Source organism: Haliotis rufescens, unplaced genomic scaffold (assembly GCF_023055435.1).
Source record: "Haliotis rufescens isolate VD_foot unplaced genomic scaffold, xgHalRufe1.0.p SCAF_2, whole genome shotgun sequence".
Classification (NCBI taxonomy): Eukaryota; Metazoa; Mollusca; class Gastropoda; order Lepetellida; family Haliotidae; genus Haliotis; species Haliotis rufescens.
In genome coordinates, this window is record NW_025963890.1 from 2,522,629 (window position 1) to 2,540,723 (window position 18,095).

The 18,095-nt window shown below is 41.5% G+C and overlaps 1 protein-coding gene across 1 annotated transcript; it reads left to right on the forward strand.

The window, feature by feature from the left end:
- Positions 1–18,003, forward strand: LOC124114136 (actin, cytoplasmic). Its single transcript, XM_046474699.2, has 3 exons — positions 1–150; positions 277–1,021; positions 17,257–18,003. Exons 1-3 carry the CDS (start codon positions 28–30, stop codon positions 17,991–17,993), a joined length of 1,605 nt encoding a protein of 534 aa, XP_046330655.1. The 5' UTR covers positions 1–27; the 3' UTR covers positions 17,994–18,003.
- The last annotated feature ends 92 nt before the right edge of the window (positions 18,004–18,095 follow it).

Genomic DNA, 18,095 nt, shown 5'->3' on the forward strand with positions numbered 1-18,095 from the left:
CCGTTTCTCACACAACAACCTACAACCATGGATGATGATGTTGCTGCATTGGTCTGTGACAACGGCTCCGGCATGTGCAAGGCCGGTTTTGCCGGTGACGACGCTCCCAGAGCTGTCTTCCCCTCCATCGTCGGCCGTCCTAGACATCAGGTAACACCGTTTATTGTCACCATGGTAACATAGAGGTTCAAGACCTGAAATATTTAGTTTCGCCTACATTTCGTCTCTGTAGAATACACGACGTCGTACATAATGACAAATGATTTCTTGTTTCAGGGTGTGATGGTTGGTATGGGTCAGAAAGACAGCTACGTCGGTGACGAGGCTCAGTCCAAGAGAGGTATCCTCACTCTCAAGTATCCCATCGAGCACGGTATCGTCACCAACTGGGACGACATGGAGAAGATCTGGCATCACACCTTCTACAACGAACTCCGAGTGGCTCCAGAGGAGCACCCCGTCCTCCTGACAGAGGCTCCCCTCAACCCCAAGGCCAACCGTGAAAAGATGACCCAGATCATGTTCGAGACCTTCAACTCTCCAGCTATGTATGTGGCCATCCAGGCTGTTCTGTCTCTGTACGCTTCTGGTCGTACCACGGGTATTGTTTTGGACTCTGGTGATGGTGTCACCCACACTGTCCCCATCTATGAAGGTTATGCTCTTCCCCACGCCATCATGAGATTGGATCTTGCTGGCCGTGACCTGACTGATTACCTCATGAAGATCCTCACTGAACGTGGCTACTCCTTTACCACCACTGCTGAGAGAGAAATTGTCAGAGACATCAAGGAGAAACTGTGCTACATCGCCCTTGACTTCGAGCAGGAAATGGCAACTGCCTCGTCATCTTCCTCCCTGGAGAAGAGCTACGAGTTGCCTGACGGTCAAGTAATCACCATTGGTAACGAGAGGTTCCGTTGTCCAGAGGCCCTCTTCCAGCCTTCCTTCTTGGGTATGGAAACAGTTGGTATTCACGAAACCACATTCAACTCCATTATGAGGTGCGATGTTGATATCCGTAAGGACTTGTACGCCAACACTGTTCTCTCAGGAGGTACCACCATGTTCCCTGGTATCGCCGACAGAATGCAGAAGGAGATCACATCCCTTGCCCCGAGCACCATGAAGATCAAGATCATCGCTCCCCCAGAGAGGAAATACTCCGTCTGGATCGGTGGCTCCATCCTTGCCTCTTTGTCGACCTTCCAGCAGATGTGGATCAGCAAGCAGGAGTACGATGAGTCCGGCCCATCCATTGTGCACAGGAAGTGTTTCTAAATGTTTTAGAGGCAAAACCTAGGGATTATTCAACGAACATTGAAGACTATGTGACCTTCGGTCGCGTAATGGTGCGCTTAATATTTGTTTCTATAACATTTGTAAATCTATTCATTATTGACTACAACTCGATAAATTGTGTATGTTAACATAGAAGGGATTCTGTGTACACATGAGGGTAATAAACCAATTTGAATTGATTACTTCTTTGTTGCAAACAGGCGTGATAGGACTATACCATACATGCATGCTGAGGAGAAGGTTGCGAACAGGCGTTATAGGAATATACCAGACATGCATGCTGAGGAGAAGGTTGCGAACAGGCGTTATAGGACTATATCATACATGCATGCTGGGGGGAAGGTTGCGAACAGGCGTTATAGGACTATACCAGACATGCATGCTGAGGAGAAGGTTGCGAACAGGTGTAATAGGACTATACCAGACATGCATGCTGAGGAGAAGGTTGCGAACAGGCGTAATAGGACTATACCATGAATGCATGCTGAGGAGAAGGTTGCGAACAGGTGTGATAGGACTATACCATACATGCATGCTGAGGAGAAGGTTGCGAACAGGCGTAATAGGACTATACCATACATGCATGCTGAGGAGAAGGTTGCCAACAGGCGTGATAGGACTATACCAGACATGCATGCTGAGGAGAAGGTTGCAAACAGGCGTGATAGGACTATACCAGACATGCATGCTGAGGAGAAGGTTGCCAACAGGTGTGATAGGACTATACCAGACATGCATGCTGGGGAGAAGGTTGCGAACAGGCGTGATAGGACTATACCAGACATGCATGCTGAGGAGAAGGTTGCGAACAGGCGTAATAGGACTATACCAGACATGCATGCTGAGGAGAAGGTTGCGAACAGGTGTGATAGGACTATACCAGACATGCATGCTGGGGAGAAGGTTGCGAACATGTGTGATAGGCCTATACCAGACAGGTGAGCGGGGCCTGTGATGGGCATCCATGTTAAAGAGAGGTCGTGAAGACGGGCACTATGATTATGTTTAGTATTTAGTATATTTAATGATAAATAATGTGCTACTCTAGTGTTGAGGGGCTTATTATTACCTTGATTCATTATGCAAAGTCTGTTTCATGCTATTAGAAATGTTAAATAATAGATATCCTTACATACAACGTCATAAACAGACTTGATTATCCACCGAAACAGATTCCATTTGGCGTAATGTGCAAACTCGCTGTGAAAATTGTATTAGTTGCCCAATAGCAGTGCTATTAAATGTCATGTAATTTAGACCAAGCTGGGCGAACAACGAAGATTTCACATGTAAAGAAAACTTTCAGTTCTCATTGAAGCAAAAGCACGTTTCCATCATCATTGGTTTAAATGCTTTTCCGAATAAAAGGGACATTTATTTCAGGTCAAAATATAACACTTCTTAAGTAGCTTAACGTTGACGAAGACGTTACTCATCATGCATTTGAGTGATCGTCATCTATTTATGTGATCCACAACAGCAGCACATGCTCAGTAGCTAGACCACACTCAACATTAGAGGTATACGTTGACCCAGGAGGACTATTGATAACCACAAGCTAAATGTAATGTCGGCAGGTGGGTTCACTTTAAACGACAGAGCCCGGCTGTTCAAACAACACACTCCACACCAACACTACCCAGCATACAAAATACAACACACTACACACCTACACATCTCCCCATACTTAAACCTACGCAAACAAAATACTACACATCTATACACCACCACACACCTACACACCTCCAAATTACAATACTAAGTATCCATCACCTATACACCTCCGCATACCACATACAACATACCGACACACCTACACACCTTCGCATAAGACATACAACATACCCACCACCTACACACCTCTGCATACCACATACAACATACCTACCACCTACACATCTCCTCATACCACATTCAACATACCCACCACCTACACACCTCTGCATACCACATACAGCATACCAACACACCTACACACCTCCTCATACCACATTCAACATACTCACACACTTAAACACCTCCGCATACCACGTTCAACATACCCACCAGCTACCAACCTCGTATACCACATTCAACATACCCACCACCTACACACCTCCGCATTACACATACAACATGCCCACCACCTACACACCTCCGGGTTACACATTCAACATACCCACCACCTACACACCTCCGCATTACACATACAACATACCCACCACCTACACACCTCCGCATAACACATACAACATACCCACCACCTGCGCACCTCCACATACCACATATCCCTCACCTACACACATCCGCTAAACCACATTCCCATACCTACACATACATCTATGCTTACCAGATACAACTCTGCATACCACATACACTTATGCGTACCACATACGCCTCTACTTACCACAAACACAATACATACCATATATAACGATAAATATCACATATACTTATATATAGCACATACACGTTTACATACCATATATAACGATAAATATCACATATACTTATATATAGCACATACCCGTATACATATCGCATACACTTATACATACCACAAACACTATACATACCATATATAACGATAAATATCACATACACTTACATATAGCACATACACGTATACATATCGCATACACTTATACATACCACAAACACTATACATACCATATATAACGATAGATATCACATATACTTATATATAGCACATACACGTATACATATCGCATACACTTATACATACCACAAACACTATACATACCATATATAACGATAAATATCACATATACTTACATATAGCACATACACGTATACATATCGCATACACTTATACATACCACAAACACTATACATACCATATATAACGATAAATATCACATATACTTACATATAGCACATACACGTATACATATCGCATACACTTATACATACCACATACAGGTATACATACCACATACACCTATTCATACCACATACACCTACACGTACCACATACACGTATACGTACCACATACACATATACACATCACTAGCACGTATACATACCACATACACTTAAACATATCACATACATTTATACACACCACATACACTTATACACACCACATACACGTATACATATCACTTGCACGTATACATACCACAAACACTTATACATATTACATACACTTATACATACCACATACACGTATACATATCACATACACGTATACATATCACATACACTTAAGCATACCACATACACGTATACACATTACACACTTATACATACTACATACACTTATACATATTACATACACATATACATACCATATACACTTATCAATACCACATACACCCACACATACCACGTACAATTTTCATACCAGATATAACTATATCCATTACCATACAGCCTCGCTTCATTGCAGGCCCATATACATATAGTTCACAATAATATAACTGTACATTTAACTATGTACATTTACACGTGTTATAAAGTAGCCGTCCCGTCAGGCCGAGGTCGCGCGGGTTAATTCTTAAAGGTTAAGAAAACAATATATGTCAACACGAAGCACATACAGACACCTCCTGCAGTATCATTCGTAATGTCAAAATCACGAAGTATTGAGGAAACGCCACCACGGAGCAATGCAATCAAGCATTTGTCAAAAGAGAACTGTCGATCATTGTGTGGTACTATTTACTCAAACACATATTCTTATTTTGATAAATACGTCCAATCTAAACACACTAAAACATTTCACACATGATTCACTGGAAATGTTGCTTTTATAAACACAGCACCATGAAAGGGGCACGTGTTTTAGATATGTATACATACTAGTATTTGAACTGACATGTCACTTAGAAGCCCTTTAACAGACCTGGTTCAGGAGTACAACCTCGCCCGGAGTCTGCGATCTGTTGATAAGATACTTCCCTCTGGTCCTCCTGCAGCCTCAAGTCCAGTGGACAAAGATCTGTTTAACAATGTGCTCCTGTCCTGTAAAACCCACTTTTCCACCCCTTACTGTTTTCAAGGCCAAAATCTAGACATAACTTTTTGATAAGTACTCCTGTCACAAATCCTCGTGTGCACTTAGAGCAACCACCTAGTGGGTGGAAAACAGCGCCTTAGGTAAACGTCCACGAAAACGTTCAGGTACATGTCCGTGTAAACGCCAAAGTAAACGTCCTTGTAAACGTCCTTGTAAACGTCCTTGTATACGCCCAGCTAAACGTCGTTGTAAAGACCCGGGTAGAACTGTAGGAAAACGTCCAGGTAAACGCCCGGGTAAACGCACAGGTGAACGTCCAGGTAAAGGCCAGGATAAAAGTCCTTTTAAACATTCAGGCAAACGTCCGGGTAAACGTTCTTGTAAACATCCAGGTAAACGCCCAGGAAAAACGTCCAGGTAAACGTCCAGGTGAACGTCCACGTAAAAGTCCAGGTAAACGTCCAGGTAAACGTCCAGGTACAAGCCCTTGTAAACGTCCAGGTGAACGTCCACGTAAATGTCCTTGTAAACATCCTGGTGAATGTCCACGTAAAAGTCCTTGTAAACATCCTGGTGAATGTCCACGTGAAAGTCCTTGTAAACATCCTGGTGAATGTCCACGTAAAAGTCCTTGTAAACATCCTGGTGAATGTCCACGTAAAAGTCCAGGTAAACGTCCAGGTAAACGTACAGGTAAACGTCCAGGTAAACGTACAGGTAAACGTCCAGGTGAACGTCCAGGTGAATGTCCTGGTAAACGTCCAGGTGAACGTCCAGGTAAAAGTCCAGGTAAACGTCCAGGTAAAAGTCCTTGTAAAAGTCCTTGTAAACGTCCAGGTAAACATCCAGGTAAACGTCCAGGTAAAAATCCAGGTAAACGTCCTGGTGAACGTCCACGTAAAAGTCCTTGTAAACATCCTGGTGAATGTCCACGTAAAAGTCCAGGTAAACGTCCAGGTAAACGTACAGGTAAACGTCCAGGTAAACGTACAGGTAAACGTCCAGGTGAACGTCCAGGTGAATGTCCTTGTAAACGTCCAGGTGAACGTCCAGGTAAAAGTCCAGGTAAACGTCCAGGTAAAAAGTCCTTGTAAAAGTCCTTGTAAACGTCCAGGTAAACATCCAGGTAAACGTCCAGGTAAAAATCCAGGTAAACGTCCAGGTGAACGTCCACGTAAAAGTCCTTGTAAACATCCTGGTGAATGTCCACGTAAAAGTCCAGGTAAACGTCCAGGGGAACGTCCACGTGAAAGTCCAGGTAAACGTCCAAGCGAACGTCCAGGTAAACGTCCTTGTAAGTTAACATTTCATGGACATTGAAAACATAACCCTACTTGAAATGCATGTAATGAAGGATAAGAGAAAACGGTTTTTTCATGATGTGTGAAGGAAGAACATTATGCGTGGCAGTCAAGATCGACTTGAATAACAAACAAAAATCGTTTAAAAGAAAAATACTCATGTGCCAAAGTCAACTGGATTAAGTACATTCACATACATTGTTTATATGGAGCTGTAGCTGGAGACAGAATGTTACTTTCAGACAGCGCTTCACGACATACAAATACAAAAAAGGGCGGTCGGGAAGCCCAGTGGTTAAAGTGTAAGTTCGTCACGCTGAAGACCCGGGTTCGATTCCCGACATGGGTACAATGTGTGAAGCCCATTTCTGGTGTCCACTGGTATTGCTGGAATATCGCTAAAAGCTGCGTAAAACCAAACTCACTCACTCACTTTAAAAAACGTGTACACAAGTGATATTTGTTCATAACGCATCTGCATTTGATTATAGCTTCAGCAACCCCGTGTAAGACGTAAAAGGAGAGTATGCTTGTCGTAAGAGGTGGCTAACGGGGTCGGGTGGTCAGCCTCGCTGACTTGGTTCATATATGTCATCGTATCCCAATTGCGTAGAACGATGCTCATGGTGTTCCAGATTAAGATTCACAGATCGCCGTCGTGTAGGTGGAAAAGTGCAGAGTTCAGTATTAAACCAAAAAACACAAAATTGATGAAGGTTCAACTTGACAAGACGTAACTCCCGTGAACATGTATGGGAGTACATAGCTTTTGCCTTCTTGAAACCATATTCACAACCTTTACATCAGACTCCCTCTGAGCCATTCGTACGTTACGTCGATGGTACCACGTCGATAATGTCTGGGTTAACACATACCCAGCGTGCACGTGGCCGAGCATGGGAGTGTACAGCGCACATCAAAGTGCCCCCCATCCCTCCCCCCCGTCGTCATTACATAAGATAAGATAATATTTTATTTGCGTGTCACGCAGTATAAAAAAACATACATTCAAAGTACATAACAAAATATAAAATATACCACCCGGTCAGTTGGCCTATGAGACACGAGAGATAAAAAATAACTCAGTTTTATGTAAAGAGATTATACTAGAATCGTTTAGTGAGGTACAAATGCAAAATATATACGAACGTGTGGTAACAGAACTATTTTATAAGTACTTATTTGAAAATGTCCCATTGTTAATATCTTTTGTAACTGTTGAGGAATCCTTTAAGGAAGAATACCATTAAAACTAAATATATTTAGACTTGTATAAACGTGTGGTTAAATCCCATAAGGAAGAATAACAATTACTTATGGATCAGAAGTGCACTATTTACAATGCAAGTTGAAATTTTCTTCTTTTATACATAGCAGTAACAACTGCGGCTAGAGGAATAGCTAGACTATCATTCTGCATAACATATATAAATTGGCCTTCTGGGGTTAAACTTCTTAGACAAATATGTGCTGGAGGAAACAAATGAGAATAGTCATATCGTAGATCAGAGTAGTATTCACATTCTGTGAGGAAATGTACTTCGTGTTCGACACACTGGCGGTCACATTACCTACATAAACGGAGGTGTAGTGGTGTCTTTGGACGGGAGTACCGACCAACTTCAACCTCCAAAGGGAGAGAACTGCAGCGTAGTTTTGCCAAGGTACTACGTTGCTGTCTGTCTAAAACGGCGCGGACATAGGTCGACGTATTTAGAGTATTCTTAAAGAGTCTAAGAGTCCTCAACTTATTCCCATGTTCATGACCAGTGTCATTCCATAAATCACGTGACCAACAATCGGCGTCATTACATCTCAAAGTGCGTGTGATTAGATGGAATTCACTAATAGAGAAATTAAACAAATCCATTGCATTAACTGTCTTATCCCATGATTTGCGGAAGGTAAGAGACCAATTTCGAATCTGTGAAACAAGTCTAGATAGCGGAACAGAGTTTATCTTTCTCCAAAATCGGAAAACTTCTATTTTCTGTTTAGTGAGCTGAGCAAGCCAACCCATCACGCCCCGGACAGCTAAAGTTGGAGTACATTTACCCACCCTGAGAAAGAAACGGCAAGCTTTATTTTGAACTGCGTGTATACAACTGAAATCTCGATTGCCAAAAATAACTGAGCCATATGATAAAATTGGTTGAACAAGATTATTAAATAGCATGTTATATACGTCATATGGCATTCCTCCAAATAGTTTAAATTTACTTATAATTACACCAAGAGCTCTACTCGCGGATTTGGCGATTTCTTTGGCTGTAGAATTCAAATTTAAGTGTTCTTCTAGCCATAAACCAAGATATTTGTATGATGAGCATATGTCAATGTTGTCATTGCCACACTGAAACTCAAATGATGTTCGTTTCACAGATGGTGGCCGGTAATGGACTACTTTAGTTTTGCTGGTATTAACTTGAATTCGCCATCTCTTACACCATTCAGCAACACAGTGAAGCATTGATTTTAATGAATGTTCATTTGGCGCAATTAATGCTATGTCATCAGCATACATCAAAAGACTGAGGAGACTACCACCAATGTCTACACCGCATTACAACACTGCCGTGGTTGATGCACCGTAGCGACCCCACGCTGGTCACCCAGTTATGCTATCATTGAATAAACATGCTAATAGGGCAATCTTCCGTTTACCTTATGCAGGTGAATATGAAACACAGGATAAATATACACCCGATCACACTAGATTTCAAGGCTACTAAAATCCGCGTCACATTTACGATTATTTTTGAACACGTTAGAAAATAGTAGACCGTTTTACATACATGCTTATGTTATTATTAAAGTCGGAATCGTACACTGAACTCTGCTGTTAGCACATATTTCTCATAATTATGGAATTATTATTTGTCGCTTTTATTTATTACCATAAATATGTGTCATTAATCAGCTGTAAGACTCTCCAAACATACGTCTTGGGAAATTAGTCAAAAACTCGTTTTGAGAAACACTAACAAGATTGTTAATCATTCGCCGTTCTTTGTTATTGTAAACACAGAATTTATATCTTGCAAATTTTACAGATGTAACACGACATTCGCCCTAACAACCTGTTTAAAATCCAGGTCTATCAGCGTTTGGTTCTTTTAGAGATCGGTGATTTTGCGATACATTTTCACTGGCACAATAACAGTATCATTCTCATATGTTTTTGTGTGTCCAAACAGCAGCAAACTATGGTGGCCGAGAGGGGACATCGCTTTCTCGCTGTCTCGCGGAAAACCAATATCCCTTTTTGACCACTATAGGGGCTGCATGTGCTAACTGCTTCAGTGGGGAGGAAATGTTGAAAATGTTTTTTTACTATTTACTTGAAACATTATTTAACTGTACAGACGTAGGTGATTTTGAAACAATCCACAGATTTTAGCGTAAAATGTAATTGATTGATTTCTGGTCCTATTTAGTTTTATGTGACCATCACGCCGAAAGCGCGTGGCAGATCATGGCAATACGCTCTAAATAAATCAGGTTAAAATCTAAATATATACTTTTCAAAAGAAGTTAAGAAGACTATGGTCAATTAGTTATGGCTGATTGTATTGCAAAATACAATCTTGTAATTGTGGGTGTTTTAGGTAGTATATGATGTTACAGTGTGTCATACTGTTGTCCGTAAATATTCTTTTTGACATTTGATGTATGATCAACTTGAATTGTGTCTCTTGTCGTGTGCAAAGCTACAAGTAAATGTACTCGCATATAATAATTTGATAAACACCGCTGTGAGTGAGTGAAAAGGGGTTTACGCCGCTTTTAACGATAATCCAGCTATATCACGGCGGGGAACACCAGATATGGGCTTCACACATTGTACCCATGTCGGGAATCAAACTGGGTCTTCGGCTTGACGAGCGAACGCTTTAACCACCAGGCTACCCGACTGCCCCCATCGCTGTGGCGTTATCACAGTTGATATGTGTACTTGTGTAAACTACACATATGGAGAGACATACAAATTAGTGTGGCCACATAGTTAATGTTGAAAATAATCTGGAGTGCATTACTATGATTATCTATAACATATGTTAAATCAGCTGTCATTGTAATATGTTATGTATATCTTAAGTATAGTTTTGTCACAATTATGTATGTGTTTGTTTGTGTGTGTGTCTGACTCATTGTCTGTATATATATGTGGCAGATAACTACATAACCCACATCAGAACGCACAATTGTTAACCGTACAGTTAATAGATAGAGAATTGTTACATAAATATGTATATTCCTGCTTGAGCCTATACTATAATCGGATATCTAGTCTCCCCTGGCGGGAAAGTTAAACGTTATTTTACAAGCACTTTAGCATTAAAATTAATTCCTGAAGACAGTTTTATCGAAAGGAATTATAAGAAACGAGTTGTTTTTAAATAATATGTACAACATATCTCATTTATATTGTCCAAGGAATGAGGTTACGGGTTAATGACGCTCTCAAAAGTCGTATAGGTGACTTAAGGTAGAGACATATACTAGTATCTAATCGATCTGTAACATAACTGTGTACATGTATAACGTCTGCATAATGTACATGCATCTTTATCGATATATCGTCATCCCGAAATCGGACGAGCACACATTCGGCTTCAACTCCAAATTGGATGACCGACAAAATGGTTACAGGCCGCCTAAGCCACATTTCGAAAATAGATAGCCAAAATTGATGTGGCTCTCGTGGCAATGGTTACGGTTGCGTGATTGTGGAATGTGGCTCTCGTGGCTATGCTGTCAAAACATGCTTTGTGATTCTAACAGGTTACCGTATTTAACAAAACAAGTTTTGTTTTCTCATTTTTTATTCAGATCATAACAGGGATAATTTATTCAACATTACATTGATGGATATCATGACAGGTCACATTACATTGTCACATTACAGGTCACGATTGTGTAATGAATTGTACTTCCTTCTTCGTGAAGGTTCTGACCACTGGTGAGAGGGTCTCAGGACTGCAACCTCTGTGAGTGACTGCTCGCGCTGAAAGAGCTTCACTACCTCGTAGATCGGCCCTTCGGGTGGCACTTCTTGACAAGTCTCTTTATCTTGTTGTGCCACCCTTCTAGGTGATTATTGGTACTGGGCCTTGGTTGTCGAAGTGATTCCAAATCTCTGGGGTGAAGGCCTGTCCTTGAACCCAACTGGTTGTCACATAGTCCATGAAGGCAGTCACTTTAGGGCCAGCAGGAGAGTCAGCAATGGCATCAAGCCAAACATCATCCACCTTGTCACGAGGTGGCGTGGAGCAACTCGCCCTGAGTTGTGATCCTTGCAGTGCACTCCTTGACAATACAGGACCAGTATCTTCTTTCACGACGACTGCTCTTACATTATAATAATGCTTTGGACGTTGCAAACAATAGAAACATAGGCTCATAATACTGACAATTATTTGTTAATATATACTATAAATCATTATTTGTTCCAGTTCAATTTAACCTATAAAGTTTTAGTCTCAAGATTGAAGGAAGAATGTGTGTGTGTGTGTGTGTGTGTGTGTGTGTGTATGTGCGTGCGTGCGTGCGTATTATGAACAAAATGAAAATATGAACAGCGACTATTTCGCTGTAGTCTGTCAATCTTGTTTATTTACTACACTACAAGAAAATAAACACGTGTGTATACAAATTAAACGAGATAACATTATGTACATGTATGTATATATAACATATTTATCTACTACAAGATGTTGAAAACATCTAATTATTAGAGGCAAAATAGCGGTGGTTACTATAGGAATGGATCACTGAATATCAGCAAAAACAGTTTTAATGTACGGCATTATGGAAAATATCGCTCTCTCGCTCTATCGCTCTATCGCTCTATCGCTCTATCGCTTTCTCGCTCTCTCGCTCTATCGCTTTTTCAAATGACAAATCATCGTCATATGAAAGAATCGGGTTTCTTTAACTTCTTTTGAATAGTATGTACTGTAAATCTTGAAATAAAACTTGAGTTAATTATAAATGCAAAAAATGAGAGTAGACTTCTATAATTAAACTTTGCATTTATGTCTCAGAAATGACTGTTGATAAGACGGCCTCACTGCACATTTTGAATAGCGGAAATACCAACTTGAATATAAAACCAATCAACTATCTATTTCCACATTACGGTTTACTGTGAACAATATGTCATTCAAACACTAGAAATTACATAATGGACATCCGGTAGTATCACCACTGCTAGGGTGAGGACTTCCTGTTTGATGATACTACTCCGCAAGCAGAATAAACATTGATATAACCTAAGTGTTGTTTTTAGGAAAACACTATTGTTGTTTGGAAGTACACAACTCAGCGCTAATAAGCGGTGTTATTTGCTGTTTGTTTTGATAACTAGGCCTGGAGATAGGGGATCCAATAAAACTCCTAAATAGGGCCATAAATCAATCAAATACTTTTTTACGCAGAAATCCGATGATTGTTATAAAAGCACCTACGTCTGTACTGTTAAAATTATGTTTAAGTAGGTAGTGAGAAAATTTCAACATTCCCTCTAAATGTATAATTTGAAATGTGGCTCGACAAATCTCAGCTCTCTTTAATGATTAAAACCCAGCTCAGCTTCCGCCCACTGAGGTCAGGTTTAACAATTCATTAATATTGTTTTACGTATATACTTTTTATCGTATAGAAACACATGCGACTGCTATAGTGGCCAAGAGGGAATATTGCTATACCGCGAGACAGCGATAGAGCGAGAAAGAGACAAAGCAATAAAGCGAGAAAACGATAGAGCGAAAAAGCGATAAAGCGAGAAAGCGATGTCCCCTCTCGGCCACCATAGCAATCCCAGTTCTGTTGTTTGTTTAATTACAAGTATATAGTTTGGATGACTATTTGCTCACCCGCTCCATAAATAACGGAAGTTAGGTGTGTTGTGCATAAGAGGTGTGTTATGTTTAAGAGGTGTGTTGTGTATAAGAGGTGTGTTGTGTTTAAGAGGTGTGTTGTGTTTAAGAGGTTGTTGTGTTTAAGAGGTGTGTTGTGTATAAGAGGTGTGTTGTGTTCAAGAGGTGTGTTGTGTTTAAGAGGTGTGTCGTGCATAAGAGGTGTGTTGTGTATAAGAGGTGTGTTGTATTTAAGAGGTGTGTTGTGTATAAGAGGTGTGTTGTGTTTAAGAGGTGTGTTGTGTATAAGAGGTGTGTTATGTTTAAAAAGGTGTGTTGTGTATAAGAGGTGTGTTGTGTTTAAGAGGTGTGTTGTGTATAAGAGGTGTGTTGTGTTTAAGAGGTGTGTTGTGTATAAAAGGTGGGGGTGGGTACCCGGGTAGCAAATTTGGACTCGTCCCAGCCCTAATATGTTCCTCGTCAAGGGACTGTTAACGTTAATCTCACTATGGACGTATGATCCGTCAGTCGCCGTAGGCCGTACGTCATCCAAACACGATGTTCACACACTCGTACAAAAGACAAGGGAATAACCTACATTACAAATGATAAATGTAAGATGTACGAAGAAGAATATCTATGTGTGTAAGGTGTTACTTTGTTGGTGTTAAGTGTGTAAGGTGTTAAGTGTACTTTGGTGTTAGGAAAGGAACGGGGACAAGTGAGCGTTTCTTGATGGCTATGTGATATCTCAGCATCTGAAACCTGGCAATTGCTTTCAGCAATATTCAAGCAATATCACGGCGGGGGACACCAGAAATGGGCTTCACACATTGTACCTTGATAGGAATCGAACCTGGGCCTTCGGCGTGGCAACCGAACGTTTTAACCTCTAGGCTACCCCACCACCCCAGCAATGAATGAACGCACATCATACCGCTGATCTAATTAGCATATACTCTCTAAGTAGGTGGTATGACTACAAGGGCTACCCCCTGTTGACTGCCGAAATCCACTGACAGATGGGGTTACTGCAGACTCCTCTGTGAGATGATGGTTCAGGCCGGGAAGATGAAATAGGGTTATGTAATAGCATATGCGAACGTATGACATGGTTTCTAGCAATGGTCATTACTGTGTATTATGCTTGGCGTGCTTATTCCTCAGAGAAATATGATTGGTCCTAAGGTAACGGAAGACGTATAAATATAACAGGGACCTGGACGTGTTCAGTAGTCGCTTTCTGTCTTCAGTTGACACATCTTGTTTCCTGTTTTTCACAACTACCTACAGCCATGGATGATGATGTTGCTGCATTGGTCTGTGACAACGGCTCCGGCATGTGCAAAGCCGGTTTCGCCGGTGACGACGCTCCCAGAGCTGTCTTCCCCTCCATCGTCGGTCGTCCCAGACATCAGGTAAGACATTTTGTTGATATTATTGCTATGTATTGAAACGCCAATCTTGTAACGTGTGTTACAAGATGAGGAGCACAAGAAATTATAACTCTCGGCTGTTTTTGTCATATGTTTGATTTTCGATTGAAAGTTAGTGATATTATATAAAACAATCGAACTGTACTGGTGCACTCAAAAAATACTTCCACATGGTTTTATTGCTTTAAACTTTTAAAAATTAGAAGAAAACAATTTGCATAATACACAACTGCTGCCTCAAGACATTTTATCTTGGAAAAACAATAAATTTGCTTTTTTCGGCGGACATTTAAGACATTTCAAACATGCTGGAAGTCATGTAGCTGTAAATTCATTTCTTACCCCAATCTTCTTTGAACTAATTAATATTGACGTACAATTATCCAGGTGAGGTGAGGTGAATTTGGATTATTGCACTTATATAGCGACGTACATGCACGTGGGCTGTGTGTGTGGCTGCTTGTACTAGTCCGGACTGATGCTGATTTATAGTGCCAGGTCATTGAGATACCATGCCGCAGTTTAACATGAATACCCCACTCAGACACAGCATACTGAGTCCGAGCCGACCAGTCCTTGTTTTAGACCCCAGGTTACGTTTTACAAACTGTCACAGGACTGAGTAATGGTTAAATAAACATTATCACATTTAACAAATGTTCTTTCAGTCTTCAATTGTATAAACAAGTACAGATTCTCTGTTGCTCCTCTCTCTCTATATAGGGTTAGAATTGGTCTTCAGTAACTCACTCATACTTGCCGCAAGAGGCGACTAACGAGATCGCGTTGTCAGGCTCGCTGACTTGGTTGATGCATATGATCGTATCCCAATTACGTCGATCGATGCTCATCATGACAATCTCTGGATATCCCTGGACTCGGTTAGTTATAGACAATATAAATATATAATATATTGTTACAAGTTGATTTGGCAAATTGAAGGGCAAAGATTAACCAGAAATGTGTTTGTTGAGAACTAAATTGTGTAATCACTAAATGTCAATACAATCACAAAAAGCAACACAATGGGTCAAATATATGGTAACAGCAGAAAGTAACAGCCTTTATTGCATGTCAGTTCACTCACGAACGTCCAGAATATAACAAAATCGAATGTCTTGAAACAGACACCCACAGGAATTCGATATTTTCACATAGGTATCTCGTGCGCATTAGGCAAGTAGACGGATATCGGGTCGTAAAAAGATTCGAACCTCCTATGTATTGCTCTTATATTGGTACAACCAGCCAGAAACTGTCCCTGATTTCTTTCCCTGATTTCTGTTATGAGTTGTGAAAAAGAATCAAAGGGAAGTAACTATACTGAACCGCAAAAGAAACCATGGATAGAGATATGAGCAACCTTATTTCTCCAAATCGAGCAGTTTCCGCAGCAGTAACAAAGCGATCTTGAAGATGCTGTGGCACAATCTGACGTTCCTGACGTCGGGTGGTGACCCCTGGTCTTCCACTACGTGGCCGGTCATCTGTAGTGCTGGTGGTCTGGTACCGTTGCTTGAGCCTGTATTTGGTCCTTGTGTGGACTTGAAATGCATTGGCTACTTGCCGGGCGGTTTGTCCAGCTTGCAATCGTCCAACTGTCGCTGATTTCTTGTCAATCTTGGCATGTTGTAGCAATTCAATAACGAATTAATATTATCCGATCTGGGTGGATTTTTATAGGGCAAGAAATGGGGGAACGCATGTGCATTTCAATTTGCACGGAACTCACGTGCATCGGGTTACCATGGCCGTTGCCGTGATGCGTTCGGGCGATATGTTTTATTGTCATCTGCTTTGTTTTTTTATCATCAAATTCATTTTTTCGGACAAGGTAATGTTAAATTTTAGAAACTTTGACAAAAATTACCCAGATATTTAAATGACAACTTTTCATGCAATGTTACTTGGGGTGACGTTTCTTCGGGTGACGGTTCTGGATACAATAAAAGTTTCTGCAACAATCTGGTCACTTCAGCGCTCGATATTTTACGAGCTTCTCAGTCATTTACCGCCGCTGACAATCACCACAAGTATAGCTCCAGCAATCTCTACTGCCATAAATACCTTATTTGAATCATACACGTAACAATTCGTAAAACATGACGTAATGAATCTATGTTGTAGGGCGTGATGGTCGGTATGGGTCAGAAAGACAGCTATGTCGGTGACGAGGCTCAGTCCAAGAGAGGCATCCTCACCCTCAAGTACCCCATCGAGCATGGTATCGTCACTAACTGGGACGACATGGAGAAGATCTGGCATCACACCTTCTACAACGAGCTCCGAGTAGCTCCAGAGGAGCACCCCGTCCTCCTGACAGAGGCTCCCCTCAACCCCAAGGCCAACCGTGAAAAGATGACCCAGATCATGTTCGAGACCTTCAACTCTCCAGCTATGTATGTGGCCATCCAGGCTGTTCTGTCCCTGTACGCTTCTGGTCGTACCACAGGTATTGTTTTGGACTCTGGTGATGGTGTCACCCACACTGTCCCCATCTATGAAGGTTATGCTCTTCCCCACGCCATCATGAGGTTGGATCTTGCCGGCCGTGACCTGACTGATTACCTCATGAAGATCCTTACTGAACGTGGATACTCCTTCACCACCACTGCTGAGCGAGAAATCGTCAGAGACATCAAGGAGAAACTGTGCTACATCGCCCTTGACTTCGAGCAGGAAATGGCAACTGCCTCATCATCTTCCTCCCTAGAGAAGAGCTACGAGTTGCCCGATGGCCAAGTCATCACCATTGGTAACGAGAGGTTCCGTTGTCCAGAGGCCCTCTTCCAGCCTTCCTTCTTGGGTATGGAAACGGTTGGTATTCACGAAACCACATTCAACTCTATTATGAGGTGCGATGTTGATATCCGTAAGGACTTGTACGCCAACACTGTTCTCTCAGGAGGTACCACCATGTTCCCTGGTATCGCCGACAGAATGCAGAAGGAGATCACATCCCTTGCCCCGAGCACAATGAAGATCAAGATCATCGCTCCCCCAGAGAGGAAATACTCCGTCTGGATCGGTGGCTCCATCCTAGCCTCTCTGTCCACCTTCCAGCAGATGTGGATCAGCAAGCAGGAGTACGATGAGTCCGGCCCATCCATTGTGCACAGGAAGTGCTTCTAAATGCTTCAGAGGCGAAACCTATGGAACGCTCAACAAACTAGACGATTATGTAACATTCGGTTGAATACTTGTTACAAACTACAGATTGTATGTTACGAGATG

Bases quoted from the DNA above. Each gene is read 5' to 3' on its own strand.
- LOC124114136 (XM_046474699.2), top strand. From the start codon at position 28: ATGGATGATGATGTTGCTGCATTGGTCTGTGACAACGGCTCCGGCATG. The intron at 151-276 runs GTAACACCGTTT...TTCTTGTTTCAG, and splicing joins TCGGCCGTCCTAGACATCAG to GGTGTGATGGTTGGTATGGG. The intron at 1,022-17,256 runs GTAAGGACTTGT...TCAACTCTCCAG, and splicing joins GAGGTGCGATGTTGATATCC to CTATGTATGTGGCCATCCAG.